Below are 27,761 nucleotides of genomic sequence, written 5' to 3'. Positions count from 1 at the left end.
GCCATTTCTTTCAAAATGTGTGTGGTTTTCGCACGACAACAGCCATTTTTTTTTTTTTTACAATTTCTGAACCTGGAAACATTTTCCTAAACAGAGCACCAGCATCATTGGCAGCAGATAATGGGATATAATGTTCAATTAAAAATGAAGTGAACAAGCATTCCGCTCTTACTATATCAAGGTTGGCTCCAAAAGAGGTAAAAAACGAATTAATTTTCTGACCGCCATCCTTAAATTTTGTATTGGAGACGTGTTTAACAGATTTAATATGATTTACTAATTCTGTTCTACCTCCGTGAGAAACATTTATATCACAAGAGCACATGGAAGAGAATGTGAATTTTTCGCCTTTCCGTGATCGTATAAAAGGAAATTCAGCAGAATATGTCTCCATAAAGGATTGATAATATTGTTTCTTAGTTGAACTCATTATGAACACCATTACAAATACTAAATCGCTTACAAATTCGTCATACAATTCCACAAGTTTCGGAACAACTACCAATGTTACTCCTAACCTCATACCCACACACAAACAAAGCCTTTCAACTGCTATGAAGCACAACACAGTTACTAAAGTTATATATACATTCACAGCCTGCTACTTGTTTGGAAACATCTCAATGATGAGTGAATGAAGCAGCAGTTGAGGTCGAACCGGTGACAAAAGCATGGTGATATCTATACATTTACTGGTCGAATTTCAGCTACTATCGAAAGTCAAACAAATCTGATTTGGATGCAGAAAGCGAAAACAAGCACAGATATTCAAAATCCGTACAATAATGTTCATCCGTACAACCATAAAACACACTAAATCCGTACATTTTACGGAAGAACCAAACTACTTGGCAGGTATGTGATTGGAGTAGTGTCTTTCTCTTCTTCACCTGGCTGAACAACCTTTCACATATGGCATAGCTGTGTGCGATTGTCAAAACTGATAGCATTACTTTTGCTACTCTATCACATTTGAAACACCCATCTCCGCCTCGTATAGCAGACCAAAACAACCTACTCTTTCTCCTTGCACAACAGACTATGGTAAATCCTTCAAATGGAGACCACAAAACTGCCACTGTAATGCATCCATAGCTTCTTTCTCATCTTCATCTTTCACTGGCAATATAACAGAAAACCTGCAAACAAGATACTTGATGGCATTGAAGGAAGAACTCTGCAAAAAATTTATCTGTGCTACTTTAACATTAACAAAAACTTCAATATTCAAACTAAATTTATGAATAATATAATCACAGACTGTGATAAAATAGTTCCCGATGTGCAAATAAAAGTTGTTCTCCTCAGGTGCCAGATTTTCTATAAGACGAGATGTTGAGTAGCCAATTACTAAATCATCAGCTTTCTGATTCTCTCCCCTGTGATAGACCACTTCTAAAACTGTAGGATATTGTTTTTTTATGACCTACACAGTGTGCCCTTCAACATATCAGTCAGCACGGATCTTAGGACATGGATGTGAGGTGCTTGTGATTGAAGAATTTTATTAGTTTTCTCAAATGTAGGGATGACAAATGTGAGAAATGAGCAAAATGCTTTATGTAAGTTTGAGGATAGAAAAAGAAATAGTCTCTCCTCTCGTGAAATGTTGGCACTGCGACTAGGCTCCTTTATTTTCTTCACAGATGGAGATGAAACTATTCTATGCACTCCCTTTTCCAGAAATAATAGAATCTTGGACTTGTACTCTACAGACAAGTATCACGTTCCAATTCTGTATCTTTGTGTGCCCTTAGCTTAGGAATTAGGAAATATTTCATATATGAGCCTGTGCCATTGGACCGTTTTACCTCATCCTTTAAAACCTCTCCAGTGATTCCCACTGTGAAATCAATCTTTCCAAACATTTCCTGAAAGATAACCAGTGTGTACACACATACTTTTAATATTTTTCTAATATCAGTCTGGTAAAAAGCCTGATACATTTCAGATTTTCTCTCTTTGAGCTTTTGTCTAAATAATAAATACCAATCACCATCTCGTCAATTTTGATAGGAAGGGAGTCTGCACCCTTCATGGCAACCAAATGAATGAAATGGCATGGGCATCCCATAATAATACAAAGTAATGTTTTCGCACTGCTTTCTTAGTTTAGCAGCAATGCTATTTGTTTTCTTCCCATCATAATAAAGAGCATTATCTGCGCTAGAGCTATACAGTTTGCCATTGGAATGTCATATTTTTACAGAACATTTGTAAGCAATAATAATAATAATAATAATAATAATAATAATAATAATAATAATAATAATAATAATAATAATAGTACCGGGCGGTACACCTCCACGCCGTTAATTCAAAATTTGCGCCTGTTGAAATTCCTCTACTGGAGGAAGCTTGAACTTTAACAACCATGTTAATTCTAAAGTTTCTCAGAAGATGTCGCTATTGTAAATTTTGAAGAGTTCTGAACTGTGTCTTTTTCGATTTATATTTGTTTTCTCTGTAGCAAGAAGTGTGAACATTCTCTTCTAGATGGCACCACTTAAGAACTACAATTGTGCACCCTAGTGCAAAGTGAAGGAACCTTTCTTTGAAGAAATTTTGTAGTCATAAGTTTGCTCTTTGTTAAATTTCTTTCTGTCATTGTTTGAGTTGGCAATGATAATCCGTTCGTTCCGCCAGTTCTTAAATTAATTTTCGACCAATCGGGGCTTTCTTCCCCAACCTACTCTGTAACTGTGTTTGGTAACCAATAAAATTTTGTGGGCGGGTTGTAATCATTCATGAAACGTCTCGAATCTTCCGCGAGGGTATATAAACTGCTGATTTTCTGGTCTCCTCGCCACTTCAGTAACCTCTATCATTGTGTAAATTATGTAGCAGGGGACGGGAAGCGCCTCTTCCTTCGGGCAGCGGTTCATCAATAAGGTAATGGCCTTTTAATAACTTCTTTTCTTGCTAGCTCAGCAGTTTAACTCTCGGGGCAGGTTCGATACCTTTTACCATGTAAGTTTCCTCTAAAATGTAATAGACTCTTGGCATAAATTCTGTCTCTTTAAACTACAAATTGGGATAGAGAGCGCCTAACCCTCTCGAGCTTCCATTCATTTTGTTTTGAGGTGACGTTTTCATAACTGTTTCCCTTCTACTCGTAATGTCATAAAGTTTTCTATCGTGTCACCTCCGTAGAATGGGATTAGCCCTTGCATAAGCGGCCTAGGGCCAAATTAGGTTTTAATAAAGTGTATTAGGAGTGCAAGTACGCCTCCTCTCAAGTTGGTATTTTGGAGGCCATGTAATTGTCCTGGTTCTTTATTGAGTAAGCCTCGGTAGGTTGGGTATTTTTACCCCTGTTTTCATGTGCTTGGAGGTCAGCTTGAAGGTGGAGTTTGGTGTGGGCTTTGATAGGCTTGAACTTTGAGAGTGGGTTGCTCTTTCTTAAATCGGTTTCTGTGTGCCTCGAGCAGGCTTTACTGAGTAATAGGGAGCGAGTGCTCCTGGGTATGATTGGGATTTTCGGCCCCTTTGTTAAACCTTGTGTATAAATAAAGTTGGGCTCATTGCTCAGGGATTGTGTTTTGGAACCCGAAGCCCAATATATATTAATAAACTGTAATTGTACATTCTTATTTTGTTGCTATATAACCAAGTTCCTGTTGTACTTGTTAGTTCTTGATCTTGAAAAGAAAATATAACCGTGTTGAATTTTAAATTAACTTTAATTTCGTAAGTTGAGACCTGTTCATCCCAGCACCTTCTTTCACCTCTAACTACCACGGAGAACTCCGTAACAATAATAATAATAATAATAATAATAATAATAATAATAATAATAATAATAACAACAACAACAACAACAACAACAACAAAGTTCTATTCAATTCACAAAGAATTAATAGAGTTAACAGATATAAAAAATTTGAAATCCAGTATATTGCTTAACATGTCAAAAGTGTAAAAGTCAGTATATCGGACAATCGGGAAGGAGCCTGGAGATATGGTATAAAGAACATGTAAACGCAGTAAAGCATAGAACGATTTCAACAATGGGCGAACGCATGCAAAAGCACAATCATAAATTTACGAACATGGAGAAAGTAATGCGGATATTACATACAGTGCAGAAAAGTAAGCTTATGGATATTTTGGACAAACTATGGATTTATTTAGCACAAAAGAAACAAATTTAATTTAAATGAGACATCGAATGAGGAGAATATACTATTTAAATTAACAAGAAGATACATGAAGAGGAAGAGAAGGAAGAAATAAATAGTCTACAACATCAGTATCCATGGGAGTCCATCCCTTCCCCAGCTTCTCCCTCCCATTCATATCAGCTATGTCCAGTAGCCCGCAAGTTCCCCTCTACCCACCTTCCTTCCCCGTGCGTGCCATTGAAAGGGAATAGGTCCAACTTTGTTTTGACACGATTGACAACCAACAGAGGTCAAGGGCAAGTGAACGCACTATATTTATAGAACAACTGACCGAGTGAGTCGGACAATAAGTATACAGAAGTAGGTATTCCTTTCATAATCCCGCATTATAGGTGAGTGATAATATTACCTGATGCTAAGGTCAAGGCCAATTATGTTTATATATGATGACAGCATATTCAAGAAAGTCAATTCGAAATTTCTCAGAGTAATTCAGAATATTCTATTAGGGATGGATTTTTAGACACTTTTCTTCCTTTCTTTCTTTCTTTCTTATAGTGTAGGTTGGAGTGAAGAGCTACAACTCTAGGGATTTTCGAGGACAGATGGAAATACTAGCAAAATTTAACTGACATGATCTCCAAATTGGAAAATTTTAATTAAGTGTCTTAGGTAATAGACAGTGATGTCATTTTAAGAAAACTGTAAATACAAACGTGTAGTTTTCGTGTTCTTGTATGACATTTAGGATACGACATGATCTCTGACTTCGAAAATTTTAATAAAAATTTTATGAGACACTAATTTTAATAAATTGATTGTATTTTTAGGTAATAGACAAGGATGACATTTTAAGAAAATTGTAAATACAAAAGTGTAGTTTTAGTGTTCTTATATGACATTTAGGATATGTTTTATTTTCATTATTACATATTAGATTTCTATTAAGAGACGTTTAGAATTTTGAAGGGCAATATTAAGTAAAGAGGTCCAAGAGTTAATTAGTAGCGAGAGAAAAAAACGCTGAGGAGGACAGTAAGGTCCTCGAAACATGTACGGTGTATGAGGTGATAAAAAATAATTAACCCATTCGGTGGGCGGTGCGGCGAGACCCGGGGCTACAAGTTGCTTGCTCGGTGGGGAACGCGGATATATCCGCCGATTCAAATTATATTTTTTTCTCAGTTGCCTGTTTGCAGAGGTTTATTTCCTTTTCAGCAGCATATTCTGGATGTGTCTGCCCTCTAATGTGAATATTTTCAACTATGTTCTCCCAATACCAATGTGTCATCCATGAGTCGCAACATAAAGGACGCAGCTTACGTCTGGGCAAGGACGACCTAAGGCCTAATAGCTCCACGCTGAATCTATCTCATCGCCTAATCATCCCTTGGATGTAATAATATTGCTGAAAGGGATTTCTAGAGATTATGACACTGAAGAGAACCCTCTGATGACATTTTAGAACTGACCTGATTTATTATCCCCAGTCTTGAGTTCTTCCTTCACGACTGGATTGTGCGTTTATTGCGAGTTACACAACATTTTATTATAGTACGCATCCGTAATACAGTCATATTTCATGATTTCCGTCCAAGCTGCTGAGACCAACATTCTATTCCATCCTTTTTCTTACATTTTTTTTCCGCTAAAATATCTATAACGAATTACCGGCCCCCACTGTTAGATGAAGATTATTTATGGGTCATGATAAATGAAATGTTGGAATTTAGTGGAGAGAATTGTGATATTAGTGAAGTAAGTTCTGCCGAAGGGGAATTCGTAAGTGACAGGAAATTACCTGCAATAAGTACTGCAGGCTCGAGTATACAGGGTTTGGGCGTGGCTGATGCGAATGTTCAGCAGTCGCAAAAGAGACAACACCTGTTCGATTCCAGTTCAAGTAGCGATCATGACAGTGACAGTTGTGACGATAATACTGATAACAATCCAACCATTGCAAGTTCTTCGTCAACTTCTACTGAAAATGGACAAAGAAATTCCCGCTTTGATTCAAATTTCCATCGTGATGTAAAGAGAGTGATTTTAGGGAAAATCAAACTGAGCGAAATGTTTTAATTACGATTTATGACGAGATATGCCAGAACATAGCTGAACAGACAAAAGATGCCGAGCAGGAAATCGCACATAAAACCCAGTTTAGCAAGACGAAAGGAAGGAATTGAGATCAAGACCGTGTCCGAACAAATAAGGATGAAATAAAGCTTCTTATGGCTATACTGTTGCTGCAGGGGATTGTACAGAAACATAAATTAGGACACTATTTCTCGCAATCGCTTGTTCACTACGCCTATTTTCTATGAGCTGATGACACAGAAGAGATTTTTTCTCGCCAGATTGAGTGGCCTGGCCGGCCTCCTGACCCCAGCTTGGCAGGTTCGACTCTGGCTCAGACAGGTGGTATTTGAAGGTGTTCAAATACAGCTTATAAATCTCATATTTATTCCGTATTGGCTCAGCACAACTAAGGTTAAGTTATGAGTAGGTTCCCACCTTCCAATACTTATCAATTTCTATATAATAGGTTTATTAATTACATAACATAAACCATATAATCTCTAGTACATGTTTCGTTCCGATTATGGAACATCTTCAGCTAAAATTTGACAAAATGGCAAGACAATTAAAATAAGTTGATGTTATGATGATACAAAAGCTAAAAGATATGATAAAATGGCACGAAGATTAAAACATAATTATGATGATGAAATAAAGTTCATTCATGTTGGTTAAAAATTCAACAAGTCAGTGTTCAAATGACGAATTAAAAACGGCGATAAAGTTCTTCTTCATGTTGGTGACGTGTACATTTTGTTAATCTTGAAGATAAATTGGAGAAATACAAGATTTTCTTAATGTATATTTATCGGAGGAACTCTTAATAAAATAACCGTAGTTGAAGTTGAGTTGTGGTTAGATTATTGAAATGAGTCTTATAGACAGTCGTGTCGTATTTAGTCAGTTAACAACACGACATAAGGGAGGACGTTAAATACGACACGACTGTCTATAAGACTCATTTCAATAATCTAACCACAACTCAACTTCAACAACGGTTATTTTATCAAGAGTTCCCCCGATAAATATACATTAAGAAAATCTTGTATTTCTCCAATTTATCTTCAAGATTAACAAAATGGACACGTCACCAACATGAAGAAGAACTTTTATCGCCGTTTTTAATTCGTCATTTGAACACTGACTTGTTGAATTTTTAACCAACACGAATGAACTTTATTTCATCATCATAATTATATGTTTTAATCTTCGTGCCATTTTATCATATCTTTTAGCTTTTGTATCATCATAACATCAACTTATTTTAATTGTCTTGCCATTTTGTCAAATTTTAGCTGAAGATGTTCCATAATCGGAACGAAACATGTACTAGAGATTATATGGTTTATGTTATGTAATTAATAAACCTATTATATAGAAATTGATAAGTATTGGAAGGTGGGAACCTACTCATAACTTAACCTTAGTTGGTGTTCAAATACGTCTGCCTCTTATCAGTAGATTTACTGGCATGCAAAAGAACTCCTGCGGGACTAAATTCCGGCACCTCAGTGTCCCCGAAAACCGTAAAAGTAGTCGGTGGGACATGAAGCCAATAACATTATTATTATTATTATTATTTATAGATTTTTCTACGCAATTTTTTACATATCTCTGACAATGAGGTGAATAATGCACAACTTCCTACCAAAATATACAAGATAAATCCAGTATTTGACCACCTGTTAGCAAAATTTTCGGAAGCTTATACCCCTGATGGCAAAATGTCAATTGATGAGAACCTCTTGCTATGGAAAGGGTGGCTAGGGTGGAAAGTTTACGTAACAAGAAAACGATCGAGTTTTGGAATGGAATTATATAAATTATGCGAAAGCGAGACAGGTTATATAACATGACCTGCTTCCGTGTGTATCATAATGAACAGCTGTAAAAGACATAACACTGTGAAGACTGTAAATACTGTAAATATTTTCTGTATTTTAGTGTAATATAGTCCGTTTATGTCACTATGAATTGTAGGGAGGCTATATAAACTTGATCCCTTGAAAGTGCTAACCAACATAACAGAAAATTTTGTGAGCATTATAATTTATTCCTTTGTACATTTTTTTAAGTACATGTAAACTTTGTAAATCTACAATTTACAAACAGAAACATTTATTTCCAGGCAGAGATTGATAGGAAACTGCCTAAAATATTCAGGTGAATGTTACTGTAAAAACAAATACCAGAGCTTTGCTGTTAGGAAGAAGCAACCTCGATATCACAGTGTGAAAGCACTTAGTACGTTTTCGCACGAAGTAATGAAAAATTAAAATAATTACATTTTTCAACAATTAAATAATTTTCAAGTAAATATTTCTCTTTTGCCCCTTCAATAGTTCATTTTACTCTAAGTTTGTTTTTAATAAAGTAATTAAATATTTTCTTCAATCTGGGAAATCGCTCCCCACCTGAGAGTGAGCCAGTGTGTACCGAGTTCCCCGCTTAAGGGGTTAAACAACTCTTAAGTACTGAAAAGGCTGATTTTTAATTACTAAAGGTATATTTATTGGAGTAGAGATTGTGGTTAACACGGATCTTCTTCTTCTCCTTTTATGATAACATAGGATCAGTTTAGTTAGTCCGTCGTTCAGGTCTCTTTGAAGGGATTGTTCGGGTTTTGCGGTCCTCCCAACACTTCTTCAGACGCTCCCATCTTCGTGCCCTTTCCTCAGTTGAAAATATGCGTGTTGTTGGTTTGTTTTGAGTAAGGGTACAGCGGAGGTTTGTATTCTTGAGTTTTGTATCCAATTTTATCTTATTTGTGGCGACTTCTGTTGTAAGACCTATTTCCTTCAGATCCTCTCTTACTTCTCTAAACCATTTACATCCTGTTGTGGTATTTTTTGAGACAAGATTGTGTTGTACTAGTTGTTTCAGAAGTCTCGAATCCTGCATCCTCATGATATGTCTAAAGAATCGCAGTCTCCTCTTATGCAGAGTATCTGTAATGGGTTCTAGCCCTTTGTACACGACTTTGTTAGATATTAACCGCCACTGTCCACCTTTCTGGTATTTTTTGTTTATGCAGGTTCTTCCAATCCTCCTTTCAATTTTCTGAAGTCTGTCAGTCTTTGATTGTTTATTCAGGTGAAAAAGTGTTTCTGCTGCATACGTAGCTTCTGGTTTTATAACTGTGTTGTAGTGTTTTATTTTTGCATTTATTGATAGACATTTCTTTTTGTAGATATCCCATGTTAATTTTTGTGCTTTAGCTAATCTATTTGTTCTTGTTTGGATTGAGATTTTTTCATTTAGGTTATGTGTTATTACTTCAAGATATTTAAACTTGAGTTACTATTTTGATTTTATTGCCATTTACGGTAACTTCTTTTAGTTGTATTGGTTTTTGGGGCATAATTTCTGTTTTTTCAAATTATATTTTGAGGCCAATTTTATTTGCAATGTTTTGAAGTTCTGATATCTGGGTTTTTGCTTCTTTTATGTCCACTGCTAGTAATGCTAAATCGTCAGCGGAACCCAGGCAATTTGTTTCAATTTTTCAGCCAATCTTCATTTTGGGGAGACATTTCCTAAACCATTCCCGCATTACCATTTCTAGAGCACAATTAAATAATAGTGGCGAGAGCCCATCTCGTTGCCGTAGTCCAGTTTTAATTTCAAATGTGTCTGATGTTTCACCCCTAAACTTCACATTTGATTTGGTGTTAGTGAGAGTCAATTTTATAATGTTTATTAATTTGGGTCTGTTTCTTCTCCTATTATAGCCCATTTTCAACTTAAGACTCATGATCTGTCAGGAGAGCTTCTCCAGGATCTGAAACCTCTTTGATATTCTCCTAGTTCTTTCTCAAGTTGTAAACTTACCCTATTAAGGACGATTATTAAAAATATTTTGTATGTTATGTCTAGGAGTAAGATTCCCCTGTAGTTATTAGGGTCGGTTTTGTCTCCTTTTTTGTGCAGATGGTGAATGAGGGCTGTTGTCCAGTGTTCTGGTAGTTCTTCCTTAATCCAGATAGAGACAAGTTGTTGATGGAGGGCAATTTTTGCTGATGTTCCTGCATATTTCCAGATTTCCGCAAAGGTCTGATCTTCTCCTGGCGCTTTGTAGTTTTTTGATTTATTCAGAGCTTGGTAGACTTCCTTTATTGTGGGGGGAATGATGTTCTCTGATGGTGTTTTTATCAGGGTGTTGGTGTCCAAATGAAGGAGTTCTGTAGGTTCCTAACAATTTAAAAGCTTGTTGAAATGTTTAGCCATAACTTCTGCATTGTCTTTATCCTTCATCAGTAGGGTTGGGGGGTTTACATTTTTGGAACTGCTTTCTGAAGGTTTTGTAATAGTCCCTTGAATGAGTTTTATTGAACTGTTCTTCAATGAACTGCAGTGTGTCCTTATGATGTTGTCTTTTTATTCTTCATAAGACTTGAGTAGTTCCTTTTCTCTGTTTTACTACATTTTGATAGGATATTTGTTTTTTGGGACTGATGTAATAGCCATGCCTGACGTCTTTTCTCCACTATTTCATCACACTCACTGTTCCACCATTGGTGTTTTTTACGTGGTTTAACTGGAGCCAGGTCTTCTGTAATTTGTTTAAGGTTGTGTACTAAGTCTTCAAGTTTATCTGTGATTTTTTTTTTTTGAAGTTCCTTTCTGGTAATTTTTTGTTTTTGATTAGCTGGATAGGACCTATTTTTCTTTTAGTTTTAAGGGCTTGCTTTTGCTCTCGCCTCTGGGGAGTGAGTTTAATTTTAATTTCAACTACGTTGTGATCTGAACCTGTGTCAGAGGACTTTGACGTTATAGATCTCTTTGTGGTGGTATTTGTCCATGCAGATGTGATCCAGTTGCCATTCTCATTTGGTATGGTCAGGGTGTTTCCATGTTTTGAGTTTGAGGTTTCCTCTTAAAACATGTAGATTTTGAGATTAAATTATGGTTTCTACACAGGTCAACTAGTCTCTCTCCATTTTTATTTGTTTTCTTATGTGCTGGCCATTTTCTGATGTCATGGTATTTTCTTTCTCTGCCTAGTTGAGCGTTGAAGTCGCCTATTAATTTTACATGGTGTCTGGGGATCTTATCTATGGTCTGGTCCGATAGGTCCCAAAATTCTTCTGTTTCCTCATGGTCTTTTGAGGAGTTGTTTTTATCATTAGTGGGAGCATTATAAAAATAATCAAACCACAATGATCGAGTTAATAAACTCAAAAAGCGTGTGAATGTCTCGTCATTTGAGTTTAAGGTCTGGCCAATGCTCATATGAACGTCACGTCAAAAAAGTCTACTAGGCTTTTTTTCCTCCCCACCTAACACAAGAGTACAATTGAGAGCTCTAACAGCCGCAGGGAATCTGTACTTTTCTTGCCATTCAAATTTTGTGGCTTCAAGGGCATTGTCAGTAACAGGAAAACATAACCATTGGTCTGCATTTGCTAAGATGCCATTCATTACCTTTGTATACATCAAGAGATACAATGCTCTGATCCACTCCTACATCTCCCACTCCACCCTGAAATCGTGGATCACCCACATAACGCAGGAAGATTTAAATTTTCTCATCTCTACGCAAAGTTCCTGTCTTCTTTCATTGGAGTCCAACAAGTGCTGCGCCAACCACCGAACATTCTGCTGATGAAACCCATAAAGATCTTTATAGTTAACCACACGTAAGTCGGTATTGTTTTCATAAATCTTTCTGCGCTGTACTGCATACATATACTCCGCCATTGCATGTTTACGTTGTATACTCTTCGATCAAGTCACCTACAGAGGTTAACTCCAAAATTCACAAGTATTTACTCCATCAGGTGAGAAAAATGTATACAGTATAACCCCAATTTGGTGTAAACCCGCATCTAACGGAAAAAATTTCCAGGCCCGAAACATTATTCTATTCTATTTTATTAAAATTAGTATCTCATAAAATTTTTATTAAAATTTTCCAATTTGGAGATCAAGTCAATTAAATTTTGTTAGTATTTCTATTCTATTATTTTATGTTAGATTTAAAATAATTCACAGTAGGGCAAAACATGCATTTAGCATTAAGGAAACGTTAAAATTCCCAAATATTTATTTCTATTCATTTTGGTTATGGGACATTAAGAACCTATGAGAAAGACATCAAACTTGCCAAGGATGATTCAAGGCAGGAGAGGAATTTAGAGCGTGGGCACTTAGGGCTGAAGTGGGATGCCGGACTCGCATATACATCCGACCGTGGGTGTACTTACAATATTATTATAACCTTCCGAAGTTCCTATAATATGTGCAATATCCTTCGGTTACAAAGAGAACCCTTTTACTGATTCATCTGTTATTAGGGTAAAGTTGGGAGGATCAGTTTTTATCGGTTATCAATATTCATACACACGACTCCAGTGTTTATACTGAATGCGATCAATCATTTTCCGTATCAATTTCTCGCAAAGCACGAGCGAGCCGATCTTGAGCGAACCTGAGGTCTCCTGTCTCCTCACAACTCCAACTGGTGGAAACGAACACCGGGATAACATGTTTTTGCAATAAGTGCAATGACAGTTAACTCCTTAGAAATCAAGGTTGAAGTAAACGATTGCTTAATTTTGATACTATGTACTGAAATAAAATAATGTGATACTACTTCTCAAAATACAGTGGTGTGCGTAACTAATCTCACAGGTTTGGTGATGTACTTTCGCGTCTTGTTAAATTTCAGAAAGGCTGTTCCCATGTAAATTTACAGTGAAAATATTATTCTACATTCATAAAACGTGCGCAGTAAATCTAGGTTAGGTGACGTCGTTTGAAGTAAGAAAACAAATGTTTGCCACAAGCCTCTGGAGTAATGCTATAACTCCAATACAATTTTTAAGAATGAAACTGAATAAGCGTGTTCAAACTACTGGAATTAGAAAATGTGTGCTAATGAGTAAGCCACTGCTTGGAAAACATCCGTGAAAATGTTTAAAACAAACCGATTACTGCTTCATACTGATTTTGTGTTTTTGTGCGAGTTTGGTATCTTTCCCAACTTTTATGGAAAATCATGTATAACATTATAAGAACAACCTTAAACCAATACAGTTTTGTATTCACTGACAAAAATCTGTCAAAATGAAGCACAAATTGTAACAACAGTAGAGTGTGTAGGGTAGATATCTCCTTGTTTTATTGCTGTCACTGTGTAAATAATGTATGATGGTATGTTAATACAGACAAAGATCTCTGGAAATGGTGTGCTTTCTACTGAAACCTGGATTTAAGGTAAACCCCCATTTAAGGTTAAAGAATCAGGTCCTTGTAAAAATGTTAAATAGGGGTTTACTGTATTTTATTCATACCAGTATTGAGTAAATGCTCTGCAACAGGAAGAGAGCGACTGCTCAAGGTGGAGAACTTTCAGGGAAAGTAGCATGTACTACCCGGTTTTATCCATACCAATGCGAGTAACTGCTCCAAAACTGTGAGCAAAGACTACTCACTTTTATTCACATAACCCCTTGTCTTATGACTTTGGTAAGGTTTGCAGAATTCACTTTTCCATATTCTTATTGACTTACAGCATATGTACATGTAATATATTTGCTTGTGTGTATTATTACAGCATGATTTCAGTCTGAAAAGTAATAGCAAATTTTAAGAAGGGAGCTGTATTACTAACAACAGGCAAACACCGAAGAATACAGTTAAAATCATGTGTATATCAAAATAAAGGCAGAAATATATAACATTATCTTGAGTGAGGGCGAGAAAGTGTATTTATTTCCTTAATTTCTCACCGAGCTTGACAACCGACAATTATGAATATCTTTAGACTGATCATTTACTTGGGTAAGGGAACATCCATTATTGGTATTTACACCGAGGTTAGTTTGTTGATTATGTCTCGTGATTTCAATATGTAACTAGTCAAGTTGGCAGGAGTGATGAGCATTAAAAAAAAAAAAAAAATGTTTTAAAAAGAATAGGGGATGCCGAGTGTTGAAGGTACGCTTACTAGCATATATAATTTCGTTTGTAGAAGTAGGGTATGTCATTGCATGGCTTAAATTTTCTGGGTCATTCCATAGCAAATCACAGTTCTGAACCCAGCCATTTCAGATTCACAAGAAATTTGGTAAAAAGTTAAGATACATGAAGTTGTGCACAAACGCAAAATTTTACCCCTCAATTTACACATTCAGAAGAGTTGCATACATGATTTAAAAAATGCAGAAATACAGAATTCTTCCGTGTATGCTGTACAAAAATAATAAATCATAACCTTGCTTCTAAGTGAGGTACAACCTTCGTATTGGTCTTATTTTGAAGCTAAAGCGACATATGTAGTTTCCTATAAAACAGTTACCCAACTGAGGGTACAGCCTTGAACTTTTTCTTTGCGGGAGAGTTGGTGTGGCACCAGTCCATGGATTGCAGATTTGTTTCCGGTTTGAAGTGATGAATCCATATTTTTCACTCCAAGGTCACAAGGTGACATTTGACTGAGTATCTGAAAAGTGTACTTTTAATTTCATTGAAAAAAAAAAAAAAAAAAGATATATGATAAACAGATAGGTATAGGTTTCATTTTGGGAACATGAGGGGAAAAAAAATCATGAAAACATCATACTTTATATTCAATCAAATAACTTCACATTTATGTAGGAAATTACTTGATAGGACGTAATTTAATGCTGTGTACAACACTCAGGAAAACTTAGCAAAAAAAAAAAAAAAAAAAAAAAAAAAAAAAAAAAAAAAAAAAAAAAAAAAAAAAAAAAAAAAAAAAACCAAGTTAGAGCCTCCTACTCTGTAGTGTTTCTTCTGAACTTTGAGTGTCCATAGCAGAAAGTTCAGCTAGTTGGCAGTATATGGATCAACCTTAATGAGAACTTGTTCACTTGGAATGTTCATTATGTCTGGCTGGTGAGGATACATGATGGTGATAGCCCTATGGGATGTAGGAAATTGATAAAAAATCTCCTGTGAGGTTACATTCAAATCCATGACAACGTAACCACTACGCATCATTACAGATAGAGGAGACAAAACCTTTCATTCCCTCCAAAGACAATGTTTCATGTGGGGTATTTGTTTCCTGAACATTACTAGTTATGACTGCTGAAAACCTCGTTATTACTAATTCATTGTCCGATTCCATGGCTAAATGGTTAGCACGATGGCCTGTGGTCACTGGGCCCTAGGTTTGATACCCAGCAGGGTCGGGAATCTCTCTGGCTCGGGGGCTGGGTGTATGTGTCGTCTTCATCATCATTTCATCCTCATTATGATGTGCAGGTCGCCTACGGGTGTCAAATCGAAATACCTTCACCTGGCAAGCCAAACATGTCCTCTGATACGCCCGGCACTAAAAGCCATATGCCATTTCATTATTAACTCATTCTTTGTTCCTGGGATGAATGTACGAAATGGGCGAGTTCCAGGTATTGGTCTAGCTTCATGTCGACTGTGAAGCATCCTCCCATTTTCCACGATTTCTCTCTGACACACAAAGTGCATATACTTGATAATGTCTTGTCTATTCATAATATGATCAGTATAGATATGTTGTAAACTTGCCCTAGTTGTTGGCCTCTTTACAGTTCCACCTACTCTGTCACATGAATTCTTGCCATGAGATGTGGCAAAGAAGTGCCACTTAACTGGAATCCCGAATTTTGTAGTGCAGCAGGTTTGAAAAGTTTTTTCCTGCTTTTGCATTGGCCTCCACACCCATCTGAGAAATAATATACCTTAGTTACATTTTGCATGGTCTGGTTTAGAAGTTGAATGAGAAGCTTTTGAAAACCATGTACAGCTATTTTAGTGTGTTTGCAAACAGTCTGAATTAACTACTTAACACACTGTGGACGGGAGAAGAGTTAACTAATGTTTGGCGGGCCGAGCGTTGCGGACGGGAGAAGAGTTAACTCGTCTTCAAGAGACTCTTATGTTTGGTGACATCTGTTGAAACTTCTGAAAGTAGCTGGCGGTCAAGGTTACTAGAATCTCGGAGTTGAAGATTTTATCTATTGCATGCTAGCTTTGCTTTACATTCTTCATCTGTTTTATGATCCATTTGCTAAGTTTTCCGACCTCATGTTTACATCGTTCAAGGAGCCATGAGGTGGGTAAGATGGTGCTTCCTACACTGAACACGAGCTTAGATGCAGACGAGTTAATGAATTATACGTGGATAAGTGTTCGGATTGCCCCAGTGAAGATCTAGTCTAAATTCCAGCTACAGGAATGAAACAAAATCCAACCAGAAAGTGCAGAGTGTGTTCCAGCAACAGCAAATGAAGTGAAACAAGGTACACTTGCAAAAGTTGTTTTGTGCCCCTTCACAGAGGTCACTGCTACACAGCCTACCACACCAGGAAACATTACTAGGACTCTTACCAAAGGTCTCCAGTAAATTTCACCATACTCAGTACAAGGTTAGTGAAGCTAGACTTATTTATGTGCATGCGCTGTAGCAGTAAGTTACACAGAAAATGACCAAGCGCAGTTTGATGAGCATCCGGTCCGCAATGTGTTAACTTGTACATGCCAATTTCCCTGCAGGCATTTCTCTGCAGTAGATGGCAAATGGATGTATTCATGCTTGGGCATTCTTCTAGTGGAAACCCTGCACCTCGTCTTGTAGTATTAAATAGTTTTCAACAAAATCACACAACACATTAATTTCACCCACCTGTATGTCATCTTGTAGGCTTTTCAAGTATAATTGTGGAACAGCATTGAAAGAGTGTGTCTGTAATTGCAGACTTAGAAATAATGAATCTATGAATTCTGAGACTGCAGAAGATCTCGAGAAGTTGCTGAATGGTATTGATGAAGTCTTAGGTAAGGAGTACAAGATGAAAATAAATAAGTCCAAAACAAAAGTAATGGAGTGCAGTCGAACGAAGGCAGGTGATGTAGGAAATATTAGATTAGGAAACGAAGTCTTAAAGGAAGTAGATGAATATTGTTACTTGGGTAGTAAAATAACCAACGATGGCAGAAGTAAGGAGGACATAAAATGCAGACTAGCACAAGCAAGGAAGAGCTTTCTTAAGAAAAGAAATTTGCTCACTTCAAACATTGATATCAGAATTAGAAAGATGTTTTTGAAGACTTTTGTGTGGAGCGTGGCATTGTATGGAAGTGAAACATGGACGATAACTAGCTCAGAAAGAAAGAGAATAGAAGCTTTGGAAATGTGGTGTTGCAGAAGAATGCTGAAGGTGAGATGGATAGATCGAAACACGAATGAAGAGATACTGAATCGAATTGGTGAGAGGAGATCGATTTGGCTAAATTTGACGAGAAGAAGAGATAGAATGATAGGACACATCTTAAGACACCCAGGACTTGTTCAGTTGGTTTTTGAAGGAAGTGTAGGTGGCAAGAACGGTAGGGGTAGACCAAGGTATGAATATGACAAACAGATTAGAGCAGATGTAGGATGCAATAGTTACGTAGAAATGAAAAGGTTAGCACAGGATAGGGTGGCATGGAGAGCTGCATCAAACCAGTCTATGGACCGATGACTCAAACACACATGAATTCTACAGTGGACTTGATAAATGTCTTCAATGTGTATATATATAAAATAAGAGTTTTGTCAGTACATTGCTCAGAATTTGAAAAGAATGGTATTTCTGTATCGGTCATGTCCACAGTAACAAGGAAATGCACTGTTTACTTTTCATAATTTCTGTCCGTCTGTCTGTATGTACATGCATCACTAGAAAACGGCTAAAGAGAATTTTATGAAAAACGGTATGCAAAGTCGGGGAATAAGTCGCTACAATCTAAGCCACAAATAATTTTAATCACGCTCAGAGAAATGGTAGTTTAGGGGAAGGCCTAAAATTTAATTTTCAAATATTTATGTTATTGGTAGTCCTATCTTAATAAAAATGGATATGCAAAGTCTGGGAATAAGTCTCTACAATCTAGGCTATATATAATTTTATTCATGCCGAGTAAAATGGTAGTTTAGGGGAAGGTCTAAAATTTAATTCTCAAATATTTATATTATTAGTGGTCATATTGATAAAACAACATAACCAAAGTAATATAGAATTAAATTTCCAACCATTTATGTCTTATACACTTTTACCGTACCGGCTATGATAACACAGATATTCATGATTTTGTATTATTGTTGCCAAGTCCATATCGACACCGAGCAATGAGAAAATGGGTTAACAGAATTTAATGAAAATTGGTATATAGAGTCGGGGAATAAGACAATACAGTCTAAGCTATACACAATTTTATTCACCCCGGGATGAAATAGTAGTTTAGGGAAAGGCGCCTAAAATTCAATTTTTAAATACCTATAATTTTGGTCCTGTCGAAAAGTACTACATAACAAAAGTTAGAGAGAATACAATTTCCGACCATTTATGTTTTATTCAATTTTACCGTACCGGCTATGATCAGAGTGGTATTTCAGAGTCGGAAGAAAACTAAATGTGAAGGCCTAAAATATTGAAAGTGCATAACATTGATCAACAAAAACATTACATTGGCCATTGTTTGTTGTGATGTTATTTGTCTCCTATGCTGCCTCTCAACTCCGATAGATGGGATTACTCTGCATACCTAGTATAATAGCCTGACTGAATACTGGCAGGAAATAGCCCGGGAGTTAGAAAACTTTCTTCTTTAGCATGCCATTTCTCTGGTTCATACATTTTCTGATACAGCTGGTACGTAACACACTGGTTCTTCATAGTATTCCAGTTATTCGATCCCTACTCTGACGCGCTGTTTGAATGAACAGTGTGCATAATTAAGGCAGAGGCTGACTTAGTAGTAGTAGTAGTAGTAGTAGTAGTAGTAGTATGGCCTGGTCTAAAAACAATTCACTAAATAACTTAAAATTCAACCCTGAGAAGAGCAGTTACTTAAGGAAAACTTCTTGCTGTTCACTTTTATTAAATTCTACATTCATTTTATTCCAAATAATCAGTGAAGAGGGGGTTTCTCCTCAGGCTTGGAGGAAAAATTGCCTCCAAGTCAGATAGATTTTTCCGCCGCCAGTGTAGTCAATTGATATTCTCTGACTCATCAGGTATTCCTAGAAAACAGATTAGCAACATAGTTTTTGCCCTGGGAGTCTCCACTATTCGACCCTCTTCCCACCGAAAAAAGAAGTGTTCACGAATCCCAGCTGTCTGCGGCTTGGTCATTCCAGCTCTGGAACTTTGGTATGTTAGATATCGGGAGTGTAGTCCTGTTCGTTAAAAGTGAGAAAATGTGTGTTAATTCATTTGATCAAGTATTTCATAAGAAAGCATTGCTTTTAATCGCGCCATTCCTACCGACGTCATTGTAATGCATGTTCATTTCAGTTGGGAAAACCACTGAGACAGTCTTTCCGAGGATGTAAAAAGGCAGATGGAGTGTGTCTACCATTATAATGAAAACTCCCAAAACTGATTGTAACTGATGGTATGCAAGCGGATCTACCATTACAGTGAAAATTCCCTAACTCAGTCTTCACATGAGAAAAGATGTTTGGTGACTTCCCCGTCGCGTTTCTAGGGTAACGTTAAGAGCTATGCAATTTAATACAATCATGCTTATAACGTGTACTGTAGAATTCCGTATACAATGTAGAATTCCGTTGTGAAGCAAGGGTACGTCAGCTAGTTAGTGATATAATCCAATGTTTGAAGGTAACATTTTCAAGGACATTGAGTCTAGTACATTTTCCAATATTCTCTTTACATTATTAGATCCTGCAGTCACTACATTGCTGAAACCAACACTGTAGTTCGGTGGATTGCACACGATAGTGGTGTCATGGTCTTCCATTAGATTGTTTTATTTACACCTGTCCATTAATAATTTCACATTCTGATGTAAAGAACAAATACATACAGTGTGTGCACCACTTGCTCCAACAAGAACACAATGTTTAGGCCGCAGAGAGGCAAATTTTGAAAAAGCAATCTTCACACCAGGATACGACTGTTTGAAATGAACACACACTTTTGCAGGTTGTTTAAAATTAGAGTTTGTTGTTTGTGTTCTTTTGTACCAATCACTAAGACTCGCAAAGATTTTTTTAAAAAAAGTGGCTTTAAGTCGCACTGACACAGATAGGTCTTATGGTCACGAAGGGATAGGAAAGGGCTAGGAGTGGGAAGGGAACGGCTGTGGCCTTATATAAGGTACAGCCCCAGCATCTGCCTGGTGTGAAAACGAGAAACCATGGACAACCATCTTCAGGGTTGCCGACAGTGGGATTCGAGCCCACGATCTCCCGGATGCAAGCTCACAGCCACGCGCCCTTAACCACACGGCCAACTCGCCCGGTAGTCCAGTCTTTAGGAAGGATGGTCAAAATTGTAACTTTCTCACTGTTCTCAATGATTTCTCAAACTTTTCTTTTAGTTGTTGCAGAATGGCATCACAACCATCATCAGGCATGGGTTCTTCAGCTGGAATGTGAAATATCTTGTCTTTTACAACTTTCACAATTTTGATAGCTTTCTTTTTGCAGTATAGCTCTTCATTCTCTTCTTCTTGATAAATGATGCACCAATACTACTCAGACTTTCATTTAATGACCATATAGCAAACTAGTCCTATATGTGTCCAATTCAATATCACTTTCTTCATCAACTGATGTGCTCAGTTTTTTCTCAGGAACAAGTTATTTTAATTTTCTTCCTACAGTTGTCACAAATCATTTCTTCACAACTCATGTGTGGTAGTTTCTTCATCATCCACGGTAGCACCCTCCTTAATTGCTTTCTACTGCTCTTATGCCCTTTGATATTAAATGGGTTGCAGCACTATGTCAGTATGTATTTCTTATCCATTTCCATGCACTTTTTTGAGTTATCACTACTTACAGAAGCAATAGTCTCTGGTAACTTCTGAACTGCACATGAGATTGAGCAGGACTAAGCTTGCTTAGCAGACTAGCAGTGCACCTAGAGAGAGAAAAAGAGAGGAAGAGACTAACCTTGAGACATGTCTGAACTTGTGTAATGCATGTTAGTGCAATAATAGTTTACTATTACCTACACTCATACTTTTTTCCTCCTGTTCCCAAAGCTATCCCAAAATGAAATTTATGCCAGAGAGAATGCTCAACATATTTTCTTCTCCAATAAAATCATACTTTTCTTAGATACTCAAGATCATAAGGATATGCCTTTTAACCTTTGAATGAAAAATACTTATTTTTAAGATATAAATATTTATAACAGAAACTATGACCCTTTAGCTTCAAAATAAGACCAACATCTACCTCAATTAGATGTGATGATTTATTTTTGTAGAGGATGTAAGGAAAAATTTTGCATTTTTTAATCATGTTTGCAACCCTGGTATATGAATATCATAAATCAATGAGGGGTAAAATTTTGTGTATGTGTACAACTTCAAGTATTTCAACTTCTTACTGAATGTCATGTAAATCTGAGATGGTCAGATTGGAGAGTACAGTTTTGTGTGATGATTTAGCATGGAACTACACTTCTGTGACCTTAGCAGGCAAAAATTGTCAGTGATGACAGACTGCCCTTTCAGGAAATTTTTGATTCAACATACTGTTTTCAGGCACTGCATCACCTGTTTGTTCCATTTCTTTACATTGTTCTATATTTGTGTAACATGTTAATTTAGACGTGCATACAATTGCGAGGTTCACCATTGGCTAGTAGGTGACTTTAGAATAATACTGTGCGCTATATGGCGACACACAGCAGAAATGCATAGCTGGAATAGGCCATGTAGTTGGCTCATCACTAGGGCCCGGATTTTTATGCAATAACCGCTTAGATTGCAAACTAATTTGGTTAGTAGGAAGTGTTGGCCACCCGCTCTTCCATAATGTAGCAAGAGTAACATAAATTATAGGGGTTTTGATGGGACGCACCCCTATTGTTTATGCAAACCCCCTAGCATAGTTGTTGTGAAGGTAGACTATACTTGTTACTCGCTTCAGGAAGTTTGCATTCTAACCTATTACTGCATGAACATCCGGGCCCTACTCATCACGCAGTAGCAATTTAACATGCATAGATGGATCAGCTGACCTCCAACAGCACATCACCCAGATCTCTGATGTGCCACCCCAAAATATTAAGAAGTTCCACATTATTAAAGAGTCAGAGCAACTTGGTAATCACACTGCAGCAAGAAAGTATAGCATTGCACAACACAAACCAGCCCACTGTGAACTTTCACAATTTGTTATTGGTTTGCTCTGAAGAAATTTATACTCCCACTCGAAAACTGGTAATGAAGACCAGATGCCAGTACATTTTGAAATGCCGCTTAACAATAGGCGTACTAATGAAGATCATGAAGGGACAAGTTGCTACATAATATTGTAATTTATTATATTCTGTAGGATTCACAGTTTTCAATAAAAATATTTAGATTTAGCAAAGCTATTAAAAAAGCTTTTAAAATATTCCTTAAAATTAGGGTGCACGGATTATTTACTTAAAAACACCCCACCCCCAAGTTGTAGTCTCTCTTAAAACAGCAAGCACCACAACCACCACTCACAATACCCTTGAAAACATTAATGTTTTGAATTTTAAGAGGTAAAAATAGAAGGACTTACCAGTGAAGTGGCAAAGTTCTCCAGATATATAGAGAGGGCTGCTTCCACTGCACCTCCCCCAGCAACAACAGTTTTACTTTCTAAAACTCTCTTCACAACACAAAGAGCATCATGGATAGATCGCTCCATTTCATCACAGTAGAAGTCGTTTGGACCACGCAGAATGATCGACGCAGCTGTTCGAGCTTTGGGGCTGAAAAGAAGGGAACCATACAAGGGTGTCTACAGATTTGAGTAAACCATTTTTAATGATCTTTTCCCAACTTTGAGGACCGTTTCCTTAACTATTTCATGACTCAATCGAAACAAGCAATAATGAATGCAAGTTGGGCACTTCTTGTGATGTGTGATAAACTGATATAACTTGAAAACAATATTCTCTCACCCATGGGTAAATAATGCAAGTATCAAGCTCGAATTATTATTATTTTAGATTATGATTATTAATACTATGACTTGTAATGTATGGCTATGAAATGTTTACATCCATTTATTATTATTATTATTATTATTATTATTATTATTAACATAGTCGGATGACCGCATTGTTTGTGTAGTTATGTCATGAAACATGTGCTGTATATGTACATATATATAAGTTTAGTTAATGTATGTATGTTGGGTATTCAGCCCGAAGGCTGGTTTGATCCTCTACAGCTCCACCAACAACTGTCATAGATATCCTAAGTGTCACTGAAGAGGCATACTAGGGAAATCAGGAGTGAGGTAGTTTCCCGTTGCTTTCCTCACTGAGCCAGAAGTTGCTATTACATATGGTGTTGTTTGAGTCATCAGTCCATAGACTGGTTTGATGCAGCTCTCCATGCCACCCTATCATGTGCTAATCTTTTCATTTCTACGTAACTATTGCATCCTACATCTGCTCTAATCTGCCTGTCATATGCATACCTTGGTCTACCCCTACCGTTCTTACCACCTACACTTCCTTCAAAAACCAACTGAACAAGTCCTGGGTGTCTTAAGATGTGTCCTATCATTCTATCTCTTCTTCTCGTCAAATTTAGCCAAATCGATCTCCTCTCACCAATTCGATTCAGTATCTCTTCATTCGTGTTTCGATCTATCCATCTCACCTTCAGCATTCTTCTGTAACACCACATTTCAAAAGCTTCTATTCTCTTTCTTTCTGAGCTAGTTATCGTCCATGTTTCACTTCCAAACAATGCCACACCCCACACGAAAGTCTTCAAAAACATCTTTCTAATTCCGATATCAATGTTTGAAGTGAGCAAATTTCTTTTCTTAAGAAAGCTCTTCCTTGCTTGTGCTAGTCTGCATTTTATGTCCTCCTTACTTCTGCCATCGTTAGTTATTTTACTACCCAAGTAACAATATTCATCTACTTCCCTTAAGACTTCGTTTCCTAATCTAATATTTCCTACATCACCTGCCTTTGTTCGACTGCACTTCATTACTTTTGTTCTGGACTTATTTATTTTCATCTTGTACTCCTTACCCAAGACGTCATCCATACCATTCAGCAACTTCGAGATCTCCTGCAGTCTCAGATAAAATAATATCGGCAAATCTCAAGGTTTTGATTTCCTCTCCTTGGATTGTGATTCCCCTTCCAAATTTCTCTTTGATTTCCTTTACTGCCTGTTCTATGTAAACATTGATAAGGAGAGGGGACAAACTGCAGCCTTGCCTCACTCCTTTCTGGATTGCTGCTTCTTTTTCAAAGCCCTCGATTCTTATCACTGCAGACTGATTTTTATACAGATTGTAGATAATTCTTCGTTCTCAGTATCTGATCCCTATCATCTTCAGAATCATAAATAGCTTGGTCCAATCAACATTATCGAATGCCTTTTCTAGATCTACAAATGCCATGTACGTGGGCTTGTCCTTCTTGATTCGATCCTCTAAGATCAGACGTAAAGTCAGGATTGCTTCACGTGTTCCTACATTTCTTCTGAAACCAAACTGATCTTCTCCCAACTCAGCTTACACTTGTTTTTCCTTTCTTCTGTAAATAATATGTGTTAAAATTTTGCAGGCATGAGATACTAAACTAATGGTGCGGTAGTTTTCACACCTGTCAGCACCGGCTTTCTTGGGAATAGGTATAACAACATTCTGCCGAAAATCGGATGGGACTTCTCCTGTCTCATACATCTTGCACACTAAATGAAATAACCTTGCCATGCTGGTTTCTCCTAAGGCAGTCAGTAATTCAGAGGGAATATCAATTCCAGGTGCCTTCTTCCTATTTAGGTCACTCACAGCTCTGTCAAATTCTGACCTCAAAATTGGGTCTCCCATTTCATCAGCATCAACAGCCTCTTCATGTTCCAGAACGAAATTATCTACATCTTTACCTTGATACAACTGTTGGATATGCTCCTGCCATCTTTCTGCTTTGTCTTTCCCTAGAAGTGGCTTTCCATCTGAGCTCTTAATATTCATGCACCTAGATTTCCTTTCTCCAAAGGTTTCCTTGATTTTCCTGTATGCAGCATCTATCTTTCCCAGGACCATACAGCCTTCGACATCCTTGCACTTCTCCTTCAGCCATTCTTCCTTAGCTACCTTGCACTTTCTATCCACTTGATTCTTTAATCGCCTGTATTCTTTTCTGCCCTCTTAATTTCTAGCATTCTTGTATTTTCGTCGTTCATCAATCAGGTCTAGTATCTCCTGAGTCATCCACTGATTCTTAGTTGATCTTTTCTTCCTTCCTAACATTTCTTCAGCAGCCCTACTGACTTCATTTTTCAAGACACTCCACTCTTCCTCTATAGTGTTTCCTTCAGCCTTTTCATTTAGTCCTTGTGCAACATGTTCCTTGAAACAATCCCTCACACTCTTTTCTTTCAACTTGTCTAGATCCCATCTTTTTGCATTCTTTCCTTTCTTCAATTTCTTCAACTTCAGATGGCATTTCATGACCAACAAGTTGTGGTCAGAGTCCACATCTGCTCCTGGGAAAGTTTTGCAATCCAACACCTGGTTTCTGAATCTCTGCCTAATCATAATGAAGTCTATTTGATACCTTCCAGTGTCTCCAGGTCTCTTCCACGTATACAGACGTCGTTTGTGGTGTTTGAACCAAGTATTGGCAAGGACTAAATTATGGTCAGTGCAGAAATCAACCAGCCGACTTCCTCTTTCGTTCCTTTGTCCCAATCCAAATTCTCCTACTGTACTACCTTCTCTTCCTTGGCCTACCACTGCATTCCAGCCTCCCATCACAATTAGGTTCTCATCACCTTTTACATATTGTATTAAATCTTCTATCTCCTCATATATTCTTTCAATTTCTTCATCATCCGCTGAACTAGTAGGCATATAGACCTGCACTATTGTGGTGGGCATTGGTTTGGTGTCTATCTTGACGACAATAATTCTTTCACTATGCTGGTCGTAGTAGCTTACCTGCTGCCCTATTTTCTTATTCATTATTAAACCAACTCCTGCATTTCCCCCGTTTGATTTCGTGTTGATAATTCGGTAGTCGCCTGACCAAAAATCCTGTTCTTCCTGCCAACGTACTTCACTTATACCAACTACATCTAACTTTAGCCTATCCATCTCCCTTTTCAGATTATCTAACCTACCACAACAATTCAAATTTCTAGCATTCCACGCTCCGACTCGCAGAATGTCAGTATCCATCTTCCTGATGATCGCCCCCTCTCATGTAGTCCCCACCCGGAGATCCGAATGGGGGACTAGTTTACCTCCGGAATATTTTACCCGGGAGGAAGCCATCATCAGTACATCATTCATACATTCATACAAAGAGAGCTGCATGTCCTCGGGAGGTAGTTACGGCTGTAGTTTCCCGTTGCTTTCAGCTGTGTAGCAGTATCAACACAGCTAAGCTATGTTGAGTATTATTACAAGGCCGTATCAGTCAATCATCTAGACTGCCGCCCTTGCAACTACCGAAAGGCTGCTACCCCCCTTTCGATGAACCATTCGTTAGTCTGGTCTCTCAACAGATACCCATCCGATATGGTTGCACCTGCGGCTCGGCTATCTGCATCATTGGGACATGCAAGCCTCCCCACCGCGGCAAGGTCACATGGTTCGCAGAAAGTCTACCAAACCAACTGAAATGCATGCACCAAACGACCCTATGAGCGATATTTTCAAAACCGTTTTTAACAGGGACTGACTGCATAAGGAACGGTATTACTAGAATCGCTCATACCTCTGTCATTTTCATATTGTCAAAGCCAAGGAAGAGACTGAGACAGGTCAATGAAAGTAACAAATTTATTCTAGCCCATACCAGAAGACATAGTGCACTGTAAACACTACATCCTGCCAGCAAAGACATTTAAAAAACCTGTAATTAATAGTATATAATTTATTAATACCTATATATGTATACGATTTGTAATCCACTACAGTATTGTGAAACATACAAACATCCAGAATGGCACTAGGTAGACAAGAACTATGGAGAATATTCTTTACAATATATCTGGGCTTTAAGCACTCTAGAATTTATGAGAAGGTATTTTGTGACATATCTTTCTAAAAGCCTGGCCAGGCACATATATAAGGAGGTCGTCTTGATGGTACAGACTAGTTACAGTTTGTGGATACATCATTAGCGACCTTGACGAGGACGTAAGAATTTATGAGTAAATATGAGTAATGCGTAATAAATCAAAATGCAAGTAACACTGGGAAATATGTCTGTACAACAACTGAAAGATGAACTCACCAAGAGATATCTCCCGACGAACTGCAAGAAATAATCGCTGCAAACACGGTTACGGGAAGATCTCGTCGAAAAAGGACAACATCCTGAAAAGTTTTTCATTGAAGTTGACGAAGATTCGGGGACAGAAGAAGTAAATATAACAAAAATGTGTTCTAAGATGACGAGCATGATGCAGGCTCTCAACGACAAAATTTCAGACATCAATTATGGCCTAACAGGACAGATTGCAGATCAAATTTCAGAAGTCAATTCCGCCCTAACAGAAAAGATCTCGGATCAAATTTCGAAAATAAACGACTAAATTTCTCAAGCTAACTCAGTTTTAACT

The 27,761-nt window shown here is 37.4% G+C and overlaps 1 protein-coding gene across 1 annotated transcript in view; it reads right to left on the bottom strand.

Moving 5' to 3' along the window:
* Nucleotides 1-27,761, bottom strand: part of CCT1 (chaperonin containing TCP1 subunit 1) — a 249,867-nt gene that overhangs the window by 61,269 nt on the left and 160,837 nt on the right. The window contains exon 11 of the mRNA XM_068225314.1: nucleotides 22,732-22,924. Within this exon, the coding sequence (XP_068081415.1) occupies nucleotides 22,732-22,924 (193 nt within the window). The remainder of the gene's footprint in view (nucleotides 1-22,731; nucleotides 22,925-27,761) is intronic.

Source organism: Anabrus simplex, chromosome 1 (genome assembly GCF_040414725.1).
Source record: "Anabrus simplex isolate iqAnaSimp1 chromosome 1, ASM4041472v1, whole genome shotgun sequence".
In the NCBI taxonomy this organism is placed as follows: domain Eukaryota; kingdom Metazoa; phylum Arthropoda; class Insecta; order Orthoptera; family Tettigoniidae; genus Anabrus; species Anabrus simplex.
Note: the sequence above shows the minus strand (reverse complement) of the source record. Positions and strands in the feature narration are given on the sequence as shown.